This window comes from Oncorhynchus kisutch, linkage group LG11 (assembly GCF_002021735.2).
Source record: "Oncorhynchus kisutch isolate 150728-3 linkage group LG11, Okis_V2, whole genome shotgun sequence".
Taxonomy (NCBI): Eukaryota; Metazoa; Chordata; class Actinopteri; order Salmoniformes; family Salmonidae; genus Oncorhynchus; species Oncorhynchus kisutch.
This window is the reverse complement of record NC_034184.2, coordinates 47,753,684-47,773,899: the sequence shown is the minus strand read 5'-3', so window position 1 is coordinate 47,773,899 and position 20,216 is coordinate 47,753,684. Positions and strand designations below refer to the sequence as shown.

Genomic DNA, 20,216 nt, shown 5'->3' with positions numbered 1-20,216 from the left:
TGTTATAATCATCTTTTCAGGAGAAAAGGAGACCATTCCTTACTTTGCGGCTCACTTTGACGAGCAGCTCAACCTTTACAAGAAGCAGGTGAGAATCGTATGCCAGACAGCATTGGCATTACTTTGATATCACTACCAAAGCTTGAGTTTTTGTTTAACTTAGACTTATCTACGTAAAGACTTATCATTATAGTAAAGTTGATGCATATGTTGTTTTGACAGGTCATCATAAACTTAGTGGACCAAAGTGGGCGTGAGAAGATAATTGGCGACGCATATCTCAAACAAGTCCTTCTGTACAACAATCCTAACCTTACATATGTCTCTTTTGACTTCCATGAGCACTGGTAAGAAAATTGATACACAGAAACAATCAGCTCTTGGCTGCACAGGTCATTTAATACTGAACAAAAATATAAACACAACATGTAAAGTGTTGATCCCATGTTTCATGAGCTGAATCCCAGACATTTTCCCACATGCACAAAAAGCTTATTTCCCTCAAATTTTGTGCACGAATTTGTTTACATCTGTGTTTGTGAGCTTTTCTTCTTTGCCAAGATAATCCATCCACCTGACAGGTTTGGCATATCAAGAAGATGATTAAACATCCTGGTCATTACACAGGTGCACCACAGGTGCTGGGAACAATAAAAGGCCACTCTCTAAAATGTTTTATCACACAACACAATGGCACAGATGTCTCAAGTTTTGAGGGAGAGTGCAATATGCATGCGGACGGTAGGAATGTCCACCAGAGCTCTTGCCAGAATGGAATGTTCATTTCTCTATGATAAGCCACCTCCAACGCCATTTTAGAGAATTTGGCAGTACGTCCAACCAGTCATACAACCGCGTGTAACCCCGCCGGCTTCTTCACCCGCGGGATCATCTGAGACCAGCCACCCGGACAGCTGATGAAACTGAGGATTATTTCTGTCTGTAATAAAGCTCTTTTATGGGGGAAAACTAATTCTGACTGGCTGGGCCTGGCCCCCCAGTGGGTGGGCCTATGTCCTCCCAGGTCCACCCATTGCTGTGCCCCTGCCCATTCATGTAAAATTCATAGGGACTTATTCATTTATTTCAATTGTCTGATTTCCTTGTTTGAACTGTAACTCACAATTTTTGGGGAAATTGTCGCATTTTATGTTTTTGTTCAGTATAATAAGTAACTCTAATAAGCAAAGAATAACCTGAACTACAATTATTGTATTTATTTGTTTATTATAGTATGCACTTCCCCTGTATTTTAATTGGTATTTTGTCTTCTCAGTCGAGGTATGAAGTTTGAGAATGTGCAAACGCTGACAGATGCCATCTCTGATATTATCGCAGACATGAGATGGGGCTGGTAAGTGTGTGTGTGGTGCGTGTGGGAGTGTGTTATTGCCAACCTTAACAGACTTTTTTTATGGCAAGTAAAAATCTTGAATGAATCAGTAATTGATTGCACATGTTGATCAGAAGCTCCATATCTACATGCAGTGCATCACACAGTGAATGTTCCTCTGTCAGGGTGGACCAGGCAGGAGTCATCTGCCATCAGGAGGGCATTTTCCGGGTCAACTGCATGGACTGTCTGGACAGGACCAATGTAGTCCAGGCTGCCATAGCTCGTGCAGTAATGGAGGCACAGGTGAGATTCACCCTACTTCGAACATGTCAACTTAAAGCTGATGATGTAATGGTAGACATAGTAATGTGGTAATGGATGGCATATTACATATGAAAAGGTAAAGAATAAAACATCAAATTTAAACTTTTTCAGTGGAATTCTCCTGTAAGTGTAGTTTTCTGGCAAACGTTCGATGGTGACTGATGCCTAGCTTTATGTCTCTGCGTCACTCAGCTGAAGAAACTAGGTGTGATGCCCCCTGAGCAGCCTCTGCCGCTCAAGTGCTACAGGATCTACCAGGTCATGTGGGCCAACAACGGCGACACCATCAGCAGACAGTACGCCGGCACAGCCGCCCTCAAGGTAAAATCATTAGCATGTGTAAAGTTTTAAGCTAATATTAGGTTTGCTATATTCGGTTTGCATCTGCCAACAGGATACTGTCCTGTTACCCCTCAGTTAGTAGGCCTCCACTGCAAACTGATCAAGTAATTAAACTAGAAATGAGGGAGGCAGACAGCCTAGTGGTTAAGAGCATTGGGCCAGTAGCCAACTACAGTTGGAAGTTTACATACACCTTAGCCAAATACATTTAAACTCAATTCTTCACAATTCCTGACATCTAATCCCAGTAAAAATTCCCTGTTTTAGGTCAGTTAGGATCACCACTTTATTTTAAGAATGTGAAATGTCAGAATGATTTATTTAATCTTTTATGTCTTTCATCACATTCCCAGTGGGTCAGAAGTTTACATACACTCAATTCATATTTGGTAGCATTGCCTTTAAATTGTTTAACTTGGGTCAAACGTTTTGGGTAGGCTTCCACAAGCTCCCCACTATAAGTTGGGTGAATTTTAGCCCATTCCTCCTGACAGAGCTGGTGTAACCAAGTCAGGTTTGTAAGCCTCCTTGCTCACACACACTTTTTCAGTTTTGCCCACAAATTTTCTATAGGCTTGAGGTCAGGGCTTAGTGATGGCCACGCCAATATCTTGACATGGTTGTCCTCAAGCCATTTTGTCACAACTTTGGAAGTATGCTTGGGGTCAATTGTCCATTTGGAAGACCCATTTGCGACCAAGCTTTAACTTCCTGACTGATGTCTTGAGACTTTTCTTCAATATATCCACATAATTGTCCTACCTCATGATGCCATCTATTTCTCAGAACAAAAATAGACTGACAAGTTTCAGAAAGTTCTTTGTTTCTGGCTATTTTGAGCCTGAAATTGAACCCATAAATGCTGATGCTCCAGATACTCAACTATTCTAAAGAGGGACAGTTTTATTGCTCCTCTAATCAAGGACAACATTTTTCAGCTGTGCTAACATATTTGCAAAAGGGTTTTCTAATGATCAATTAGCCTTTTAAAATGATACACTTGGATTAGCTAACACAATGTGCCATTGGAACACAGGAGTGATGATTGCTGACAATGGGCTTCTGTACGCCTATGTAGATTGTCCATAAAAAAATCTGCCGTTTCCAGCTATAATAGTCATTTAAAACATTAACAATGTCTACACTGTATTTTTGACCAATTTGATGCTATTTTAATGAACAAAAAAAAATGCTTTTCTTTCAAAAACAAAGAAATATCTAAGTAACCCCAAAGTTTTGAACGGTAGTGTATATTTTAGGAAGTTGTTCCTAATGTTTTGTACACTCGGTGTATGTCGACTTGGAAATATCCAGGAAGAAAAGTACACCAGGAGGATGGAGAAAGTAAAGAAGAGTCCTACAACTTTTTTCCCCCACTTTATTTTAGATTAGTGCAGGCTGTATCACAACCTGCCGTGATTGAAAGTCCCATAGGGCGGCGCACAATTGGTCCAGGTTTGGCTGGTGTAGGCTGTCATTGTAAATAAGAGTTTGTTCTTAACTGACTTGCCTAGTTAAATAAAGGTTAGATAAATAAAAAGATATGCCTCAACCATGGCATTACATTTGATATTTTTTGTAATCTAGCAGACTCTTATACTGAGCGACTTAATTAGTGCAGTCATCTAGGAGCTAGGTAAGACAACCACATATCACAGTCAATTGGTTACAGATTTTCATGCAAAGAGTCAAAAATCTGCATAAAAATGATATGTGCATTTTCCCACTGGCGATGTTTACGTCAAATTGTCTTGTTGCGGATAAAATGCTGTGCGTGATGACGTAGTGCACATAAAAATAACTTTTGCAGTTAAATTCCCATGTACAGAATAATACATAAGTAAAATGTTTTTCCATCATATTTTCAACTCTGATGATGTTTTGTTACAAAAAATTGCATTGTACAGCGATTGTGCCCACTCTGGTATTGGCAAGTGCGCTCTAGCGAGCAGCGAGCATGTACAGTGCAGGTATAGCCTACATGAAATTATTATGGACAAAAGAGGAAGATTATTTTTATTTGTCAAACGGCAACCAAGCATCGATCATCATGTCACCAGAATAAGACCCTCGATATTTATTGGAAAGGAGCATCAAGCTCTCATCACCTTGCATTTTCACCAGCCTGTAAAATTCATCATAACTTATTTCATCTGTAGCCTATAAATGTTATGCTTTTCTGAGTCATACTGGGAGGGCCACACAATATAATAGCCATCATTACTTCGATATCATGGCATAATTGATTTTACAGACACAAAAATATCCCTCCTTTTTCTAGCGTATATTGCAGGGTTCCCCAACTGGCGGCCCCCGGGGTAGGTTTTAATTGGCCCCCAAGTTTTCTGAGCAACATTTTGTTATATATTAATTGTATTTGGAATTTATTGTTGTGCATATTACTGTAAAAATACCAGGAAATCAGCTCCAAGTGATTGTAATTTCGGAAATCTGTTTCCAATTATTCCCACGCATAAGAGATGTGACCGAATATAAATAATAATTGACTGGATTTATATAACGCTTTTCTAGCAACTGAGGTACTCAGAGTGCTTTACATAGGTGGGGGAAACTCACCTCATCCACCATCAATGTGTAGCACCCACCTCTGTGATGCATGGCAACAAATCTTGTGCCAGAATGCTCACCACACATCAGCTATCAGGTGGAGAGGTGAGGGATATATGCCAATTAGGAATGAGTGGGATGATTAGGTGACAATGATGGAATGTGGTCAGGTTGGGAATTTAGCCATGATACAGGGGTGAATACCCCTAATCTTACAATAAGTTCCATGGGATTTTGAATGACCACAGAGAGTCAGGACTGTTTTAACGTCCCATCTGAAAGACGGCACCCTACGCAGGGCAATGTCCCCAAACGTAATCAAGGTTTGAAATGATTGTTTTAGTCAAATATTACATCTGTTCATGCTTCTTGCGGCCCCCAACCATCCGCTCAATAAAAAAATTGGCCCATGGCTGAATCTAGTTGACATTTGGAAAGTTTACCGATCAAATTAGCTGTTTCCATCAGGCCTGATGTTAGATTTTTATTTGGCATGTACTTTATTCACATCAAAATGTTGGATGGAAATCTGGTTAGAGGAAATAAAACTTTTCCTCAATAAAGCCAATAACAGCCAAGTGTTTACACTACATAGTCCTAAATCATGAAGAGTATAAAATCTTTTTCCAGCCTACTACTTTTGTGGAATGGATCAGACATTGACTGTGCAATATCTTGCTTGTTTTTGACATCCTCTGTCTGTAATCCCATATACAGGGAGACTTCACCAGAACGGGGGAGAGAAAACTGGCTGGGGTGATGAAAGATGGCGTGAACTCAGCCAACCGCTACTATCTGAACCGCTTCAGGGACGCATACAGACAAGCAGTCATTGGTAAGAAGTGACCTGTAATACTTTACTTAAAGCCTGCAGGTATGATGAAGTTATAATTCATTCTAAGACGTGTAATGAGCATGCATGATCCCCTTATGTGTTATTAATCATATCATATCATTGTGTGTCAGGAAAACAAAATATATACACTACCGTTCAAAAGTTTGGGGTCACTTAGAAATGTCCTTGTCCATTAAAATAACATCAAATTGATCAGACATACAGTGTAGACATTGTTAATGTTGTAAATGACTATTGTAGCTGGAAACGGCAGATTTTTAATGGAATATCTACAGAGGTCTACAGAGGTCCATTATCAGCAACCATCGCTCCTGTGTTCTAATGGACCTCTGTAGATATTCCGTAACAAAATCTGCTGTTTCCAGCTACAATAGTCATTTACAACATTAACAATGTCTACACTGTATTTCTGATCAATTTTATGTTATTTTAAATGGACCCCAAAAAAATATTTTCTTTCAAAAACAAGGACATTTCTAAGTGACCCCAAACTTTTAAATGGTAGTGTATGCTTATAACAAGTTAAATAGCATTATACCTGCAGGCTCTAAGTAAAGTGTTATAAAAATGGGTTCCACCTTCATTTGTTTAGTCTTAAAACCGTGACTCAATCGTTCTTCCCTCCCACCTCTCTCTCTAGACCTGATGATGGGCCATCCTGTGACAGAGGACCTGTACTCCATTTTCAGTAAGGAGAAGGAGCATGAGGAGAAGGAGCAGGAGAGCCAGAGAGTAACCCAGGAGCAGGTCAGCCTCCTGCTACAGACTTACATGCAGCTACTGCTGCCCGACGACGAGAAGTTCCATGGTGGCTGGGCCCTCATCGACTGTGACATGAGGTTGGTGCTGGAACCATCCACAAATCACAACTCTAAACTTGCGTACTCAAAAACATGATTTGCCTGTGTTTTTTATATATTTCCACATCATGATAATACACTTTTTGTGTAAGAGCTATTTGAAAAGATCGCCTGTAATTTCAGCTTATTTGGTTGGGTGGGGTTTTTAAGTTAATAGACATATAACAAAGAGAGTTTGCACTCCTCTCTGTCAATAACAGCTAATTTTCAGGTTACACATCCCTCCTATTAGGCTCCTCCAATTAGGAGGAGTACCTAGGTGTCTGGCTAGACTGCAAACTCTCCTTCCAGACTCATATCAAACATCTCCAATCGAAAATCAAATCAAGAGTCGGCTTTCTATTCCGCAACAAAGCCTCCTTCACTCAAGCCGCCAAGCTTACCCTAGTAAAACTGACTATCCTACCGATCCTCGACTTCGGCGATGTCATCTACAAAATGGCTTCCAACACTCTACTCAGCAAACTGGATGCAGTCTATCACAGTGCCATCCGTTTTGTCACTAAAGCACCTTATACTACCCACCACTGCGACTTGTATGCTCTAGTCGGCTGGCCCTCGCTACATATTCGTCGCCAGACCCACTGGCTCCAGGTCATCTACAAGTCTATGCTAGGTAAAGCTCCGCCTTATCTCAGCTCACTGGTCACGATGGCAACACCCATCCGTAGCACGCGCTCCAGCAGGTGTATCTCACTGATCATCCCTAAAGCCAACACCTCATTTGGCCGCCTTTCGTTCCAGTACTCTGCTGCCTGTGACTGGAACGAATTGCAAAAATCGCTGAAGTTGGAGACTTTTATCTCCCTCACCAACTTCAAACATCAGCTATCTGAGCAGCTAACCGATCGCTGCAGCTGTACATAGTCTATTGGTAAATAGCCCACCCTTTTCACCTACCTCATCCCCGTACTGTTTCTATTTATTTACTTCTCTGCTCTTCTGCACACCAATATCTCTACCTGTACATGACCATCTGATCTTTTATCACTCCAGTGTTAATCTGCAAAATTGTAATTATTTGCCTACCTCCTCATGCCTTTTGCACACATTGTATATAGACCCCCCCTTCGTTTTCTACTGTGTTATTGACTTGTTAATTGTTTACTCCATGTGTAACTCTTTGTTGTATGCTCACACTGCTATGCTTTATCTTGGCCAGGTCGCAGTTGCAAATGAGAACTTGTTCTCAACTAGCCTACCTGGTTAAATAAAGGTGAAATAAAAATAAAATAAAAAAGGTCCCACTCCCAGACAGTCCTAGCAAAATTCTTGCTTGAGAAATTGCATTTAGCAATTTTTTTTCATTGACTGAATCCTTTCATGAGTTGGCTCTCAGTGTTTGTTCTCCCAACACTGTTAGTGTGCATCAATTAAATGCAGCTTTATTTATTTCCTCAGGGGAAATTAAGATGCACTTCAAAATCAACACCTTGAAAGTGTTTGTTCCTCAACAAATTGTTCATGTAGAAAGCTCATTGTCACATTTTTTTCTACTCATCAGCCTTATTGATGCAACCAGCAAAGACGTGGATGTTCTCCTGCTGTTATCCAACAGTGCATATTACATTGCATAGTAAGTGCCTACATTTATTACAGAAGAGTCAATTACATGTTTTAGCTGTTCATTATATCATCGTATTTTTTTTTTGCTTTTGTTTTTACAGCTATGATGAGGAAGCTGACAAAGTCAATCAGTACCAGCGCCTCAACTTGGAGGGTTTGGAAAAGATTGAAATAGGTGAGTGTTTTCCCTTAAGAGGAATATAGCTCCACAAAGTGAAAATTCCAAAGTGTAGACAGAGTCGAAATCAGTCCTTCACAGCTTCAAGATTTATTTTACACTGTAAATCTACTAAGCACACACTTTGGGCATGGTTTTCATTCATTGTAAACAAATTCTGAATGATGCAACTACTGTTTTTGATTTACCACAAACATCTAAGTAATGCATCAATAAAGCTCACAACATGTCCTGTTCTTTTTTAGGCCCAGAACCTACTCTGTTCGGGAAGCCCAAATTCTGCTGTATGCGTCTACACTACAAGAATGAGGAGACAAGTGGGTATTTTCACACACTGAGGGCTGTCACAAGGAATCCTGAGGATGACGGTAAAGGTATGGGAAGATTACCAGATTTTATTTTTTGAAATAAATAGACTGGAAGCACACTGCCCGTATAGCCACAAAATTACTTTAATTCCTTGTCCTGACCTCCCATTGTGGGAATGATTCATTATATTTCAGACACGTTACAGTGCATAGCTGAGATGCTTTGCATAACAAAGCAAGCCATGGGACTTGACATGCAGGTGATTGAAAAGAAACTGGAGAGGTGAGTTGGAATTCATTATCACTCTTTCTAGATTTTCAGAATATTCTTCTCTCATAGTTACTGTATTTTACACTTGTGCAGTATGCCTATACTAGCCCTTTTACAGTTCTAGAACAAAATCTCATTGACATGACATTGGCACTATGAATAGAAGCCCTGGATAAAATACTAGACTATATTGTCAATCCATTTGTTTCAGAAGGCACAGTAAACCTCACGAGGACATCATGGGCAGACACCCTGACCAGGTCCTTGGCAGCTCTGGTCTGGCTCAGGGAAAGAGCTTCCTCCTCAACAAGTTCTCCTCTCTCAACCAGAGGGTGAAGAAGTCCAATGTCAACATGGGCTCCTTCAAGGGGAGGCTGGGCAACACCTTCTCCACTAAGCCCGACGTGAACTTCCTGAAGCCCACCATTGGGATCACCCTCTGGAAGTCTGACAGCAGCTTGGAGACCTCCGAGGGGGCAAACACCGGCCCGGCTCTGAAGGACCTCTGTGACAACCACTCAGAGATGTCGTCCGACTCAGATTCGTACAACTCGGATGAACACCTGCGCGCCGGCTCCTTGGAAAATGTGGACTATGTGCTGCCCAGCTGCGGCATCGTGGCATCAGCTCCTCGGCTAGGCAGCGTGGAGCTTAACATCAGAGTCACTGGCTGTGACAGTAAACAGGGGGCTCCGGCTCTAGCCGGTCCTGAAGACCAGTCTCCCGACGCTACCTCAGAGGGTGAGGAGGCCATCCTGATAGACTTTGGAACGCCCATTGATGCCTATTGCCACCAATTCATCCAAGATGCGCAGACCAAACCTGTGGAGGTATTCGGGGAGCAGATGACTGGTGGCGTCCTAACACAGAACCCACATGTCCCTTCACATGCTAAAGGTCCCCTGGCCCCAGACGAGCACCCAGGTTCAGATCAGAAGATGCAGGCGAAAGAGCTCCAGCTCCCTTCCAGGCCATCCCAGCTAGATGTTACCTCCAGACCCAATCTCCTGACTGCCCAGAAGCTCAGCTCGGCAGCTTCTGGCAGCTCCCAGAGGAGTCTGGGCTCTCACATGGAGGGCAGCCTGGGCCCCTTGCCCGCCGACGGCAACAGCAGCCGAGTGGTCTCCCCCTTTGCCAAGATCAAGAGCTCAATGGTGCAGGTGGCCAGCCTGACCCAGGCCGGACTTACCCAAGGCATCAACTTTGCCGTGGCAAAGGTGCAGAAAAGCCCAGAGCCAGAAATGGGTGGTCTCAATGAGACACAAGAGAAAGAGCTGAAGGCAATGTTTACACAGTGCCAGACGAGGATCATACAGATCTAGCACTTCTAAAGTTGCAGCCTCTAAGCAGGTTTTTGTACAGTTAGTAGTATAGTATTGTGACTTCCAGTACAGTAGCTAGCAGTAGCATAAGCTTGCACAAGAAGGGACCCACACTGACTTGACTAAGAACCCTGCTCTTCAATTCCCCTTGTAGTTGACCTGACCATGTTTACAGCCAGTGTTGTGTAGTATATAATACCCCAGCTCAATACACGGCGTACTTAATCCTAATGCAATTCCTTTCCGACTACCGCAAAGCATTATATTCTGCCAATATGAACTAATTGAACTAACCATAGCCTAAAGAAAATTATTTCATGAAAAGCAGCAAACAGACAACATTCTTTAATAAGACTCAAACAGAAAAAGGCAATAGCTACACCTCGTTTCAATTTCCCACCCAAATACAGGGAAACTCTACATATTTCAATGTGTTGAGTGCGCAAGTGGGTCTGTACTCTGTACGCAGCGTAGTACCTTCGTTGACGTGTTTTGCTCAACAAAGACTGAAGCATTCCTTTCAGTTGACATTTGCATGTCAGGCTATTGTTGATAACTGAATTAGATAAGGTAGGCAATATCCAGTGCATGTTGAGAGATGAGCTCTGAATTGATTACTTTTGTGATTCCATAGGTGCAGTGCACCTATTGGCGTTTGTGATATAGGCCTAGTTCATAGCTCTGTTTCAAAAACATTAGTAGAAGTATCCGACCAAATGTCCCTATTGATTTTCAAAGGGCAGCTCAATGTTAGATATTAGACCTACCCTAGGCTAGTAAGAAAACAAACATACAACTTCTAGATAAATGGGGATCAATGGGAATATAAATGGGAATATTCATGTGAATATTCAAAAATCTGCATTAAAAACAATATTCTCATTTTCCCACCAGAGATGTTTCCATCAAATTGACTTGTTGTGGATAAAAAGCTGTGCATGATAACGTAGTGCACATAAAAATTACTTTTGCGGTTACATTCCTGTTCCGAAAAAAAAACGAAACTAAATTGCATTTAACTTTTAACATTTAACTCTGTTTTGTCACAAAACAAATTGTTATACAGTGGGGTCAGAAATTATTGACAACTTTAATAAAGATGAGCAATGACTGAAATAATTAAAATACTGAGCTATATTATATTCTCAATTTTTTGGGGAAAATTATATTAATACAATTACTCAGAAAATAGATTGTTTAAACAAGTAATATAAAAAGATCTAAAGAAGGTGGGGTTCAAAATTGACTCCACTAAAGATTATTGTAAATAAAGTAGTCAAGTTTAGTATTTGGTCCCATATCATTAATGGTAAATAATGTATTGTGTTATTTTGGAGTCACTTTTGTAAATAAGAATAGAATATGTCTCTAAACATCACTTGATACCATGATTACAGCTAATCCTGAAATGAATCTTGAGTGAGAAAGTTTGACATAGGATCATACCCCCCCCCCCAACAAGTTTGAGTCACAAGCTTAATGTTGTCATTGCGTGCTAGGAATATGGGACCAAATACAACACTTTTGACTACTTTATCTTTACGGATGACAATTTTGACCCCTAACTTCGAGATTTTTTAAAATGACTTGACCTGTTGAGGCGAGGGGTTCCCCTACGGGAACTCCACCCCGCACCCCGTTCAGCTGAAAAGGTGGCGCAGGGAATGCAAAAATATTCTTTAGAAATATTTAACCTCCACACATTAACAAGTCCAATACCTCAAATGAAAGATAAACACCTTGTTCATCTACCCAGCGTGTCAGATTTTTTAAATGTTTTACGGCGAAAACACAACATATATTTATGTTAGACCACCACCAAACCAAAGAAAAAACGTAGCCATTTTTTTCAGCAAAAGATAAAAATCACAAAAGCAGGATTTTTTAAATTTTTAAATCACTAACCTCTTGAAAATCTTCATCAGATGACAGTCATATGACATGTTACACAGTACATTTATGTTTTGTTCGATAATATGCATTTTATATCCATAAATCTCGGTTTACATTGACACCATGTTCAGAAAATCCTCCAATATCTGGAGGAATTATAGAAAGCTACGCCAGATAACAGAAATACTCATCATAAACTTTGACTAAAGATACATGTTCTACATATAATTAAAGATACACTGGTTCTTAATGCAACCGCTGTGTCACATTCTTTTTTTTTACGTTACGGAAAAAGCCTAACATTGCAATAATCTGAGACAGCGCAAAGACGTAACAATATTTCTCCGCCATGTTGGAGTCAACAGAAATACAAAATTACAACATAAATATTCCCTTACCTTTGATGATCTTTCATCAGAATGTAGTGCAAGGAGTCCTAGTTCAACAATAAATCGTTTTGTTTCATTATGTTCAATTCTAGTGTCCAAGTAGCAGCATTTGCTACCACTTTCAGCTCAAATGCCCAAAAAATTACTTCTGGTCCAGGATAACTTTGCATCAAAACTTCCAAATGACATATTACAGGTCGAAGAAACTGGTCAAACTAGGTGCAGAATCAATCTTCAGGATGTTATAATCATATAGATCCAATAGCATTCCAACCGGATCATTCGTTTTCATCTGGGGCTGATTGGAACAGCCAAAGCACTCAAAGGCAAACGCGCCTCAACAAAATGGAATCCTTTTGCGACACCAACTACTTTCCTTCCCATTAGGTCAAAGTTCACAGCAAATGCTCCATTACACTTTCTACTGAATGAGGACATCTAGTGGAAGACGTAGGAAGTGTTTACAGATCCATAACTTGTTGGGAAGGGAGGGGGCGATGACGTCAAAGTTGCCCCAACTTTCAGGATTTCAAAACTTGTTTGGAAGATTGCCTGCCCTGTGAGTTATGTTATACTCACAGACATAATTCAAACGGTTTTAGAAACTTCAGAGTGTTTTCTATCCAATATTAATAATAATATGCATATATTAGCAATTTAGGACAGATTTTGATGCAGTTCACTATGGGCACGCAATTCATCCAAAGTGGAAATACTGCCCCGTCTCTAACAAAATCTCGTTCACTGAGAAATTGTATTAGTATAAAATAATAATTGCATTCATTATTGCTCATATTTATCAAGGGTGTCAATAATTTTGGACCCCACTGTAACCTATGTGCCCACACTGGTCTTTGCACGTGCTCTCTAGCCAAAAGCTTGCAGATAGAGTGCAGGTAGGCTACCGACATGATGAATTTCCTATTATGGACAAAAGAGCAAGATTTATTTTTACTTGTCAAACGGAAGCCAAGCATCGATCATCATGTCACCAGAATAAGACTCTCGATATTTATTGGAAAACAGCATTAAGCTTATCACCGTGCACTTTCTCCACCCTCATAACTTATTCCATCTGTAGCATAATACACTCCATGCTTTTCCGAGTCGTAGTGGGTGGACCACACATGTCATTGTGTGACTCCAAGTTCGATATGATCATTATTATATCAATATTTGCGTATAATTAATTTTACTGACACAAAAAGATCCCACCTTGTCAAGCAGATTCTGTCGTGAATTATTTTATTTTTCTATCCCACTTTACTCTCATAAAAAAGTTAGTTGGAATCCTGGTTACTGTTGTCCAGTTTATTCCCCATCAATATAGGACATTTAGCAACGTACAAGAATTCCGGTAAGAGTATACTGTTTGATATGCAAGTATTGTACTGTATGTATATCTGTTCCCTAAGTTATAACCTTTTCATTGACCAACATGTATTTATGGACATATAACTATATCTCCGTACACTTTGGCTTTTGATCATGTTGATGCTAGAGTTAGATGCACTGCTGCTGAACATTTCCGAAGGGGTTTGAGCATTTTTCTTTGAGAATACCCAAAAGTCACTATTAACTGACAGCTTACCAAAATCATTTGAGATTCCGTAAGCATTGGTGGATTGATAGGATTTAATTGAATTTTCATACAAATGGTTGTACCTAATATCTGCATTAGGTCTATGAGCCCTAAGTCCGTCACATGTTTGACAAATACTGTACAGTAGCATATAGAATATATGCAATGTGGTCCGTCCAAAGCTTATTAAAAACACACTTCGATGCTTTATGCACTCCTGAATCTAAAGTGTAAGCCTTAAAAGGACATGAAAGTGGGAGATTGTATCAGGTATTTATGGCAAATCTACCTTTAGAGTTAAGTTTATTCCATCATGATGTTGCATAATTTGTTTGATATTGGTACTGTATATTAGATCATGTTCAGGGTAATGTCAGCTTTATCTTGGGATATTCCATCCTCTGGCCTATGTTTTTAAATGGTGTTCAATGCTCAGGGCATGAGCTCCATTGGTGTGTTTTCAACTTTGTGGCAACAGTTTGGGGAAGGTCAATACAGAAATGGTTTGTTGAGATTGGTGTGGAAGAACTTGACTCCATATTAATGCCCATGATTTTGGAATGAGATGTTCAATGAGCAGGTGTCCACATTGGCCACATCGTGTATAAACGCAACATGCAATAATTTCAAAGATTTTAATGAGTTACAGTTGTTATAAGGAAATCAGTCCAATTGAAATATATTCATTAGGCCCTAATCTATTAGGATTAGGATTTCAAATGGGAATACAGATATGGATCAGAAAACCAAGAAACTGTCCTTGGAATTGTGGGTGCCGAATGATTTCCTAGTAGCCTGCTGATATTGTTTGGCACTGCCAAAGCTTTATGACAGCTGCAATGCAATAGGAATATAAAGGCTTTAAGCAGGGCTAAGGGTTGTATTTCATATTGTATTTAGGAATGCATGCACTACACTGGAGCAGTTAAATCGGAGAAGAAACCGTTCTTATCTGAATTAGGTACCGATTTGTAAAACATGATTCTTTTATAGTGTAATCACTCCTTTCATATGGAGTTTTAATGTTAGGAGCGGGTATAGTCCTTACATTTGCCAGATGGGAGTTTATTTTTTAAAGTTTTTTTTTTTACACCAAGTGCTTTTGAAACAACCTTTTATTTGTAATCAATGGCTGATGTCACTTGCCAGATATGTACAATTAAGGATTCTGCCCATAGACAAAGTACAGTTCTATTTCAAATATATTGTTTCGATATCTCACAATGGCCGTTGTCTTAGATGGATTCTCTAATGGAAGAACCAATCACAGCAGAGCTATTGAGCCTGCTGCCGCTGCTACGCAAAACCCCCAGCTACGCAGCAGGCTGTCAACCCACATTTCGGCCTTTCCCAGAGGCCGACAGTGGGGGACGCGGTCCGTCGCTGCGACCGCATCGAGGTCCCGACCACCTGGAGGGAAGGAGAGGCGTCTGACCTAGGGGTACGTGCCCGGCAGTAGAGGCAGCCAACAGATCACTATGGGGCAGAGGCACATCTCCACTCCTAAAACCCTACCACTCGTGCAGTGGTGCACTTCTATGCATCTGCTCACAGGGACCACCACTGGTGAGCAAGAGTCATCTGACTGGTGAGCAACTCGCTGCAGGAAACTGGCGAGCATGTGCAGTCAATGCCCGCCCTATTCTGTATCTACGGATCCTCAACAGATTTCTGAGAAAGTCCATATTCTGTATGCTTACGCTTAACGTGCTGTCTCGCTCTGTTGAGGCGACTGGTTCATTTCCGTAGAGACCGTAAGAGAAAGACAGATCTGTTTGTACCGGATTCGAACCCACGCCAGCGGCCCTAACTGCTAGGCTGTCGCAGGACGCTTATTTTCACATAAGTATTCTGCCGACACACAGGAGGTTTCTCAGGTTCGCCTTTCAAGGCAAAGCTTCCGAATACCTCACTGTTTTCTTCGGGCTAGCGTTGGCTCCCTGAACGTTCAAGTGTGTAGAGGCGGCGCTAGCACCCCAGAGGGGTTAAAAGTATCCTCTTACATAGACCATTACCTGCTTTGCTCCCCTACACAGAAGCAAGCAGTACTAGACATGGCTTCTCTTGTATAGCACTTCACCGAGCTAGGGTTCAAGGTCAACCAGAAAAAGAGCTGTTTGGTGCCCACTCAGAGAATAGAATACCTTGGCGTCAAGCTGGATTCTCTCTTATCGGGCAACACTATTGGACCACTAGGACTACTGAGAATGACACTTCCAGAGTTGGGTAAAAACTGTCAACGTTGGCACCTCAATCGAAAGATGAAGGTTTCCACGGACTGTCTCTCAGCTCTCCGTCACTGGAAGATCCCCTCAATCTTCTTTTCAGGCACCCCCTTAGGGGTAGTGTCATCGAGGAAGGAGGTGACGACAGATGCATCAGTCAAAGGATGGGGCGCAGTTCATGAGGGAAGAGCAATAAACAGACTGCGATCCCCATAAGTTCCGCCACGCTCGTATAAATGACCTCAAACTGCTGAGTGTTTCATTTGAAATTGTCACATCCTGGTCAGAACAGACAATATTACTGGAGGCATACATCAACCACCAGGATGGCACTTTCTCGCTGCGCTTACACAGACTGCCAAGAGTATTCTGTGGAGCAGTGCACATCTCTCATTATGCGTGACACATGTCCCGGGTGTACTGAATGTGGGAGCGGACTTGTTGTCCAGGGGGAATCCCAGATCTGGGGGAGAGTTACCGTAGATCGCTTCACAGAAAGACACGTTGTCCCTTGGCCAAGAATGTTGCTCTATGCTTTCTCTTCTATGCTTGATCCTCCCCTCTCTGAACAGAGTGAGGGAACAAGGCTTATCCCTGATCTTGATAGCCCCTCGATGGCCAGGAAAGCTCTGGGTAGCAAAGCTCGCTTTACGACGAGCCCCGGCAGCTACCATTACGCAAGGGATCTACTGACCCAAGCGAACAGAGAGATTTTCCACCCTTACCCGGAAACCATGACCCTCACTGTATGGGAACAAGTGGTGCATATTTGAGAGGTGGCGTGACCAGACAGAATTCCTTACCAATGCTCTGTATCCAAGGTTTTATGCTTCTTGCAGGATTTTAGACAGAGGGGAGGCATTCTCCACTGTTAAGGTTTATTTAGCCGTCATATCTGCCTGTCGTATAGACTTCAACAATCACACAGTAGGGAAATGCCCTCTTATGTTTTATGAAGAGAGTGCGTCGTTTACGCCATCGCCAAGCCTTTAACTCAGTCTTGGTACTTTGCTTGAGGCAATTTCCCAGCAGTTGCTGGAAAGTGTGGAGATGAAATATCTCTGCCCAAAACGAGTGAGTGAGTTGCATGCACTGTCAGTTCAACATTCATGCCGACAGTTTGCCCCAGGGTTATCCAAGGTAACACTGTAACTCAACCCTGCTTTCATGCCTAAGGTCAGCGGCAATTACAATTGTCTAGTCTTGGAGTTTATGGCTTTCCACCCGCCGCCCTTCACTTCTATGGAAGAAGAGCATCTCCACTGTTTGTGTCCAGTACGAGCTTTGAACATCTATTCTGAACAGAAATATAAAGCGCAACATGCTAAAAATGTAAGGAAATCGGTCCATTTAAATGAATTAACTAGGCCCTAATCTATGGATTTTACATGACTGGGCAGGGGCGCAGCCATTGGTGGGCCTGGGAGGGCATAGACCTCATGCTGTTTAATCAGCTTCTTGATATGCCACACCTGTCCGGTGGATGGATTATCTTGGCTAAGGAGAAATGCTCACTAACAAGGATGTAAACAAATGTGTACAATTTTAAATGAAAAAGCTTTTTGTGCATATTTAATGTTTATGGGATCTTTTATTTCAGCTCATGAAACCAACACTTTATATGTTGGATTTATATTTTTGTTCAGTATACTTGGATAGAACGAGAGCATGGTAAGAGTGACCAACTCTCCATCTCCTAGGTGCCCCCCCTGCAAAAGGGCCCCTCTCTTGTCAACGACTCCCATAGTGGAGGCTATTATAATAGCAAGGGTTTGCAGCCCCCTGGGGGCTTGAAGGCTCATTCCACTAGCTCTTGGGCACTGATTAAGGGCATTTGTTTGCAATACTGCACGTTGGGCCACCCCGCATACATTTGAGGTTTTAACAGCTGGATGTTTCTGTTCCTTCGTTGGTGCATACTGTCCTCCGTGTTGGTGCCATAGGGGTGATATTGTTGGGACTAGTCTGGCTTCGGAGAGCAAGTGGGCAATCTATATCCCCATTGTGAGAAAGTGAAGCGATATATTTGAAATAGAACTTGGGGTTACTTACGTAACCGAGATTACGAAGTTACATTTACGTCATTGTGAGTGACTAGACTAAACACGATTGCACTGCAATTAAACACATTTTCCAGCGATAATCCCATGTCTGAATGTCTGTGGTTGTACTTCACCTCTCAAACAACTGACTTGTCATTTTTTTATGTTGTACTCAAATTTGATTGAATATTAAAATATATTTCTTATTTCTACTGTAAGTTCTTTGTCCTGGGTCTATGAAAAATACTGTATCTACACAAAGAATTTCAGTTAATTAAAGATCTGAAGATATGACAATTTATTTTACATGTTCATCTGTTTAATGAGTTGAAGCATGAACATTTTCACCCAGCTCTTTTAAATTATATTGGTTATACATTTGGGACCAAATCCATAGTGGCCCCCCACCTCTAGTCATTCTCATGCATGCCTCTCTTCCTTGGAATTATACCCCGAAAAAAAAATATAAATGCTACATGCAACAAATTAAGTCATTTAGTTCAGTTACCTTTGCTATCGCCCCGTAGCACTCAATTGTGTCATCATGAATGCTTTGAGTCACAAGTTAAGGATCATATCACCTCTAGCTTACCTGACACCCTAGACTCACTTCAATTTGCTTACCCGCCTAATAGATCCACAGATGTTGCAATTGCACTGTCCTACCCCATCTGGACAAGAGGAATACCCATGTAAGAATGCTGTTCATTAACTATAGCTCAGCATTCAACACCATAGTACTTTCCATGCTCCTCATTAAGCTCGGGGCCCTTGGTCTGAACCCTTTCCTGTGCAACTGGGTCCTGGACTTCCTGACGGGCCATCCCCAGTAGTGAAGGTAGGAAACACTTTTTTTTTTTTTTACCTTTATTTAACTAGGCAAGTCAGTTAAGAACAAATTCGTATGTTCAATGATGGCCTAGGAACAGTGGGTTAACTGCCTGTTCAGGGGCAGAACGACAGCTTTGTGCCTTGTCAGGTAGGGGGGTTTGAACTTGCAACCTTCCAGTTACTAGTCCAACGCTCTAACCACTAGGCTACCCTGCCGCCCCACTTCACTGATCCTCAATACAGGGGCCCCACAAACGTGCGTGCTCAGCCACTTCCTGTTCACCCATGCCTCCAACTCACGAATCAAGTTTGCAGACAACAACTGTAGTAGGCCTGATTACCATCAATGACGAGACAGCCAACAGGGAGGAGGTGAGGGCCCTGGGAGAGTGGTGCCAGGTAAATAACCTCTCACTCAATGTCAACAAAACAAAGGCGCTTATCGTGGACTTCAGGAAACAGCAGAGGGTGCACACCCCTATCCACATCGACGGGAACGCAGAAAGCTTCAAGTTCCTCTGCATACACATCACTGACGATCTGAAATGGTCTACAGACAGTGTGGTGAAGAGGTCAGGAGGCTGAAGAAATTTGGCTTGGCCCCTAAAACCCTCAAACTGTTAGATGCTCAATTGAGAGCAACCTGTCGGGCTGTATCATCGCCTGGTACAGCACCGTCCGCAAGGTTCTCCAGAGGGTGGTGCGGTCTGCCCAACCCATCACCGGGGGCAAACTACCTGCCCTCCAGGACCCGATATCATAGGAAGGCCAAAAAGATCAAGGACAACCACCCTCTCCACAGCCTGTTCACCCCGCTATCATCCAGAAGGCGAGGTCAGTACAGGTGCATCAAAGCTGGGACCGAGACTAAAAAACAGCTTTATCTCAAGGCCATCAGACATCACTAGCCATCTTCCATCCGGTTACTCCTCCTGCACCTTAGAGGCTGCTACCCTATATACAGACTTGGAATCACTGGTCACTTTGATCATGTTTAAATACTGCTTTAGTCATCTCATAAGTATATACTATATTTTAGTCAATGCCACTCTGACATTGCTCAATCTAATATTTATATATTTCTTAATTCCATTCTTTTACTTTTAGATTTGTGTGAATTGTTAGATATGGAGCTAGGAACACAAGCATTTCACTACACACACATACTTATCAGACGGTATTGCGGATGTGGCCAATAAAATTTTATTTGACGCCTTTGTCCTCACTGGTAGCAGGGATCTGCCCTCAGATGTGATGAGCACATTAATATTGCAGGGGAATTCCACCTTGTGGTAGTTGAAGTCATAATCAACCATCTGCCAG

At 41.7% G+C, this 20,216-nt stretch overlaps 1 protein-coding gene across 2 annotated transcripts in view; it reads left to right on the top strand.

Moving 5' to 3' along the window:
• LOC109899582 (phosphatidylinositide phosphatase SAC2-like) overlaps nucleotides 1–18,280 on the top strand; it is a 38,985-nt gene extending 20,705 nt beyond the window's left edge. For both annotated transcript variants that reach the window (XM_020494937.2, XM_020494938.2), the window contains exons 9-20: nucleotides 21–88; nucleotides 223–347; nucleotides 1,277–1,354; nucleotides 1,519–1,639; nucleotides 1,853–1,981; nucleotides 5,288–5,405; nucleotides 6,067–6,265; nucleotides 7,791–7,862; nucleotides 7,954–8,027; nucleotides 8,276–8,404; nucleotides 8,534–8,621; nucleotides 8,821–18,280. In XM_020494937.2, the coding sequence (XP_020350526.1) occupies nucleotides 21–88; nucleotides 223–347; nucleotides 1,277–1,354; nucleotides 1,519–1,639; nucleotides 1,853–1,981; nucleotides 5,288–5,405; nucleotides 6,067–6,265; nucleotides 7,791–7,862; nucleotides 7,954–8,027; nucleotides 8,276–8,404; nucleotides 8,534–8,621; nucleotides 8,821–9,931 (2,312 nt within the window). In that variant the 3' untranslated portion in view covers nucleotides 9,932–18,280. The remainder of the gene's footprint in view (nucleotides 1–20; nucleotides 89–222; nucleotides 348–1,276; nucleotides 1,355–1,518; nucleotides 1,640–1,852; nucleotides 1,982–5,287; nucleotides 5,406–6,066; nucleotides 6,266–7,790; nucleotides 7,863–7,953; nucleotides 8,028–8,275; nucleotides 8,405–8,533; nucleotides 8,622–8,820) is intronic.
• The last annotated feature ends 1,936 nt before the right edge of the window (nucleotides 18,281–20,216 follow it).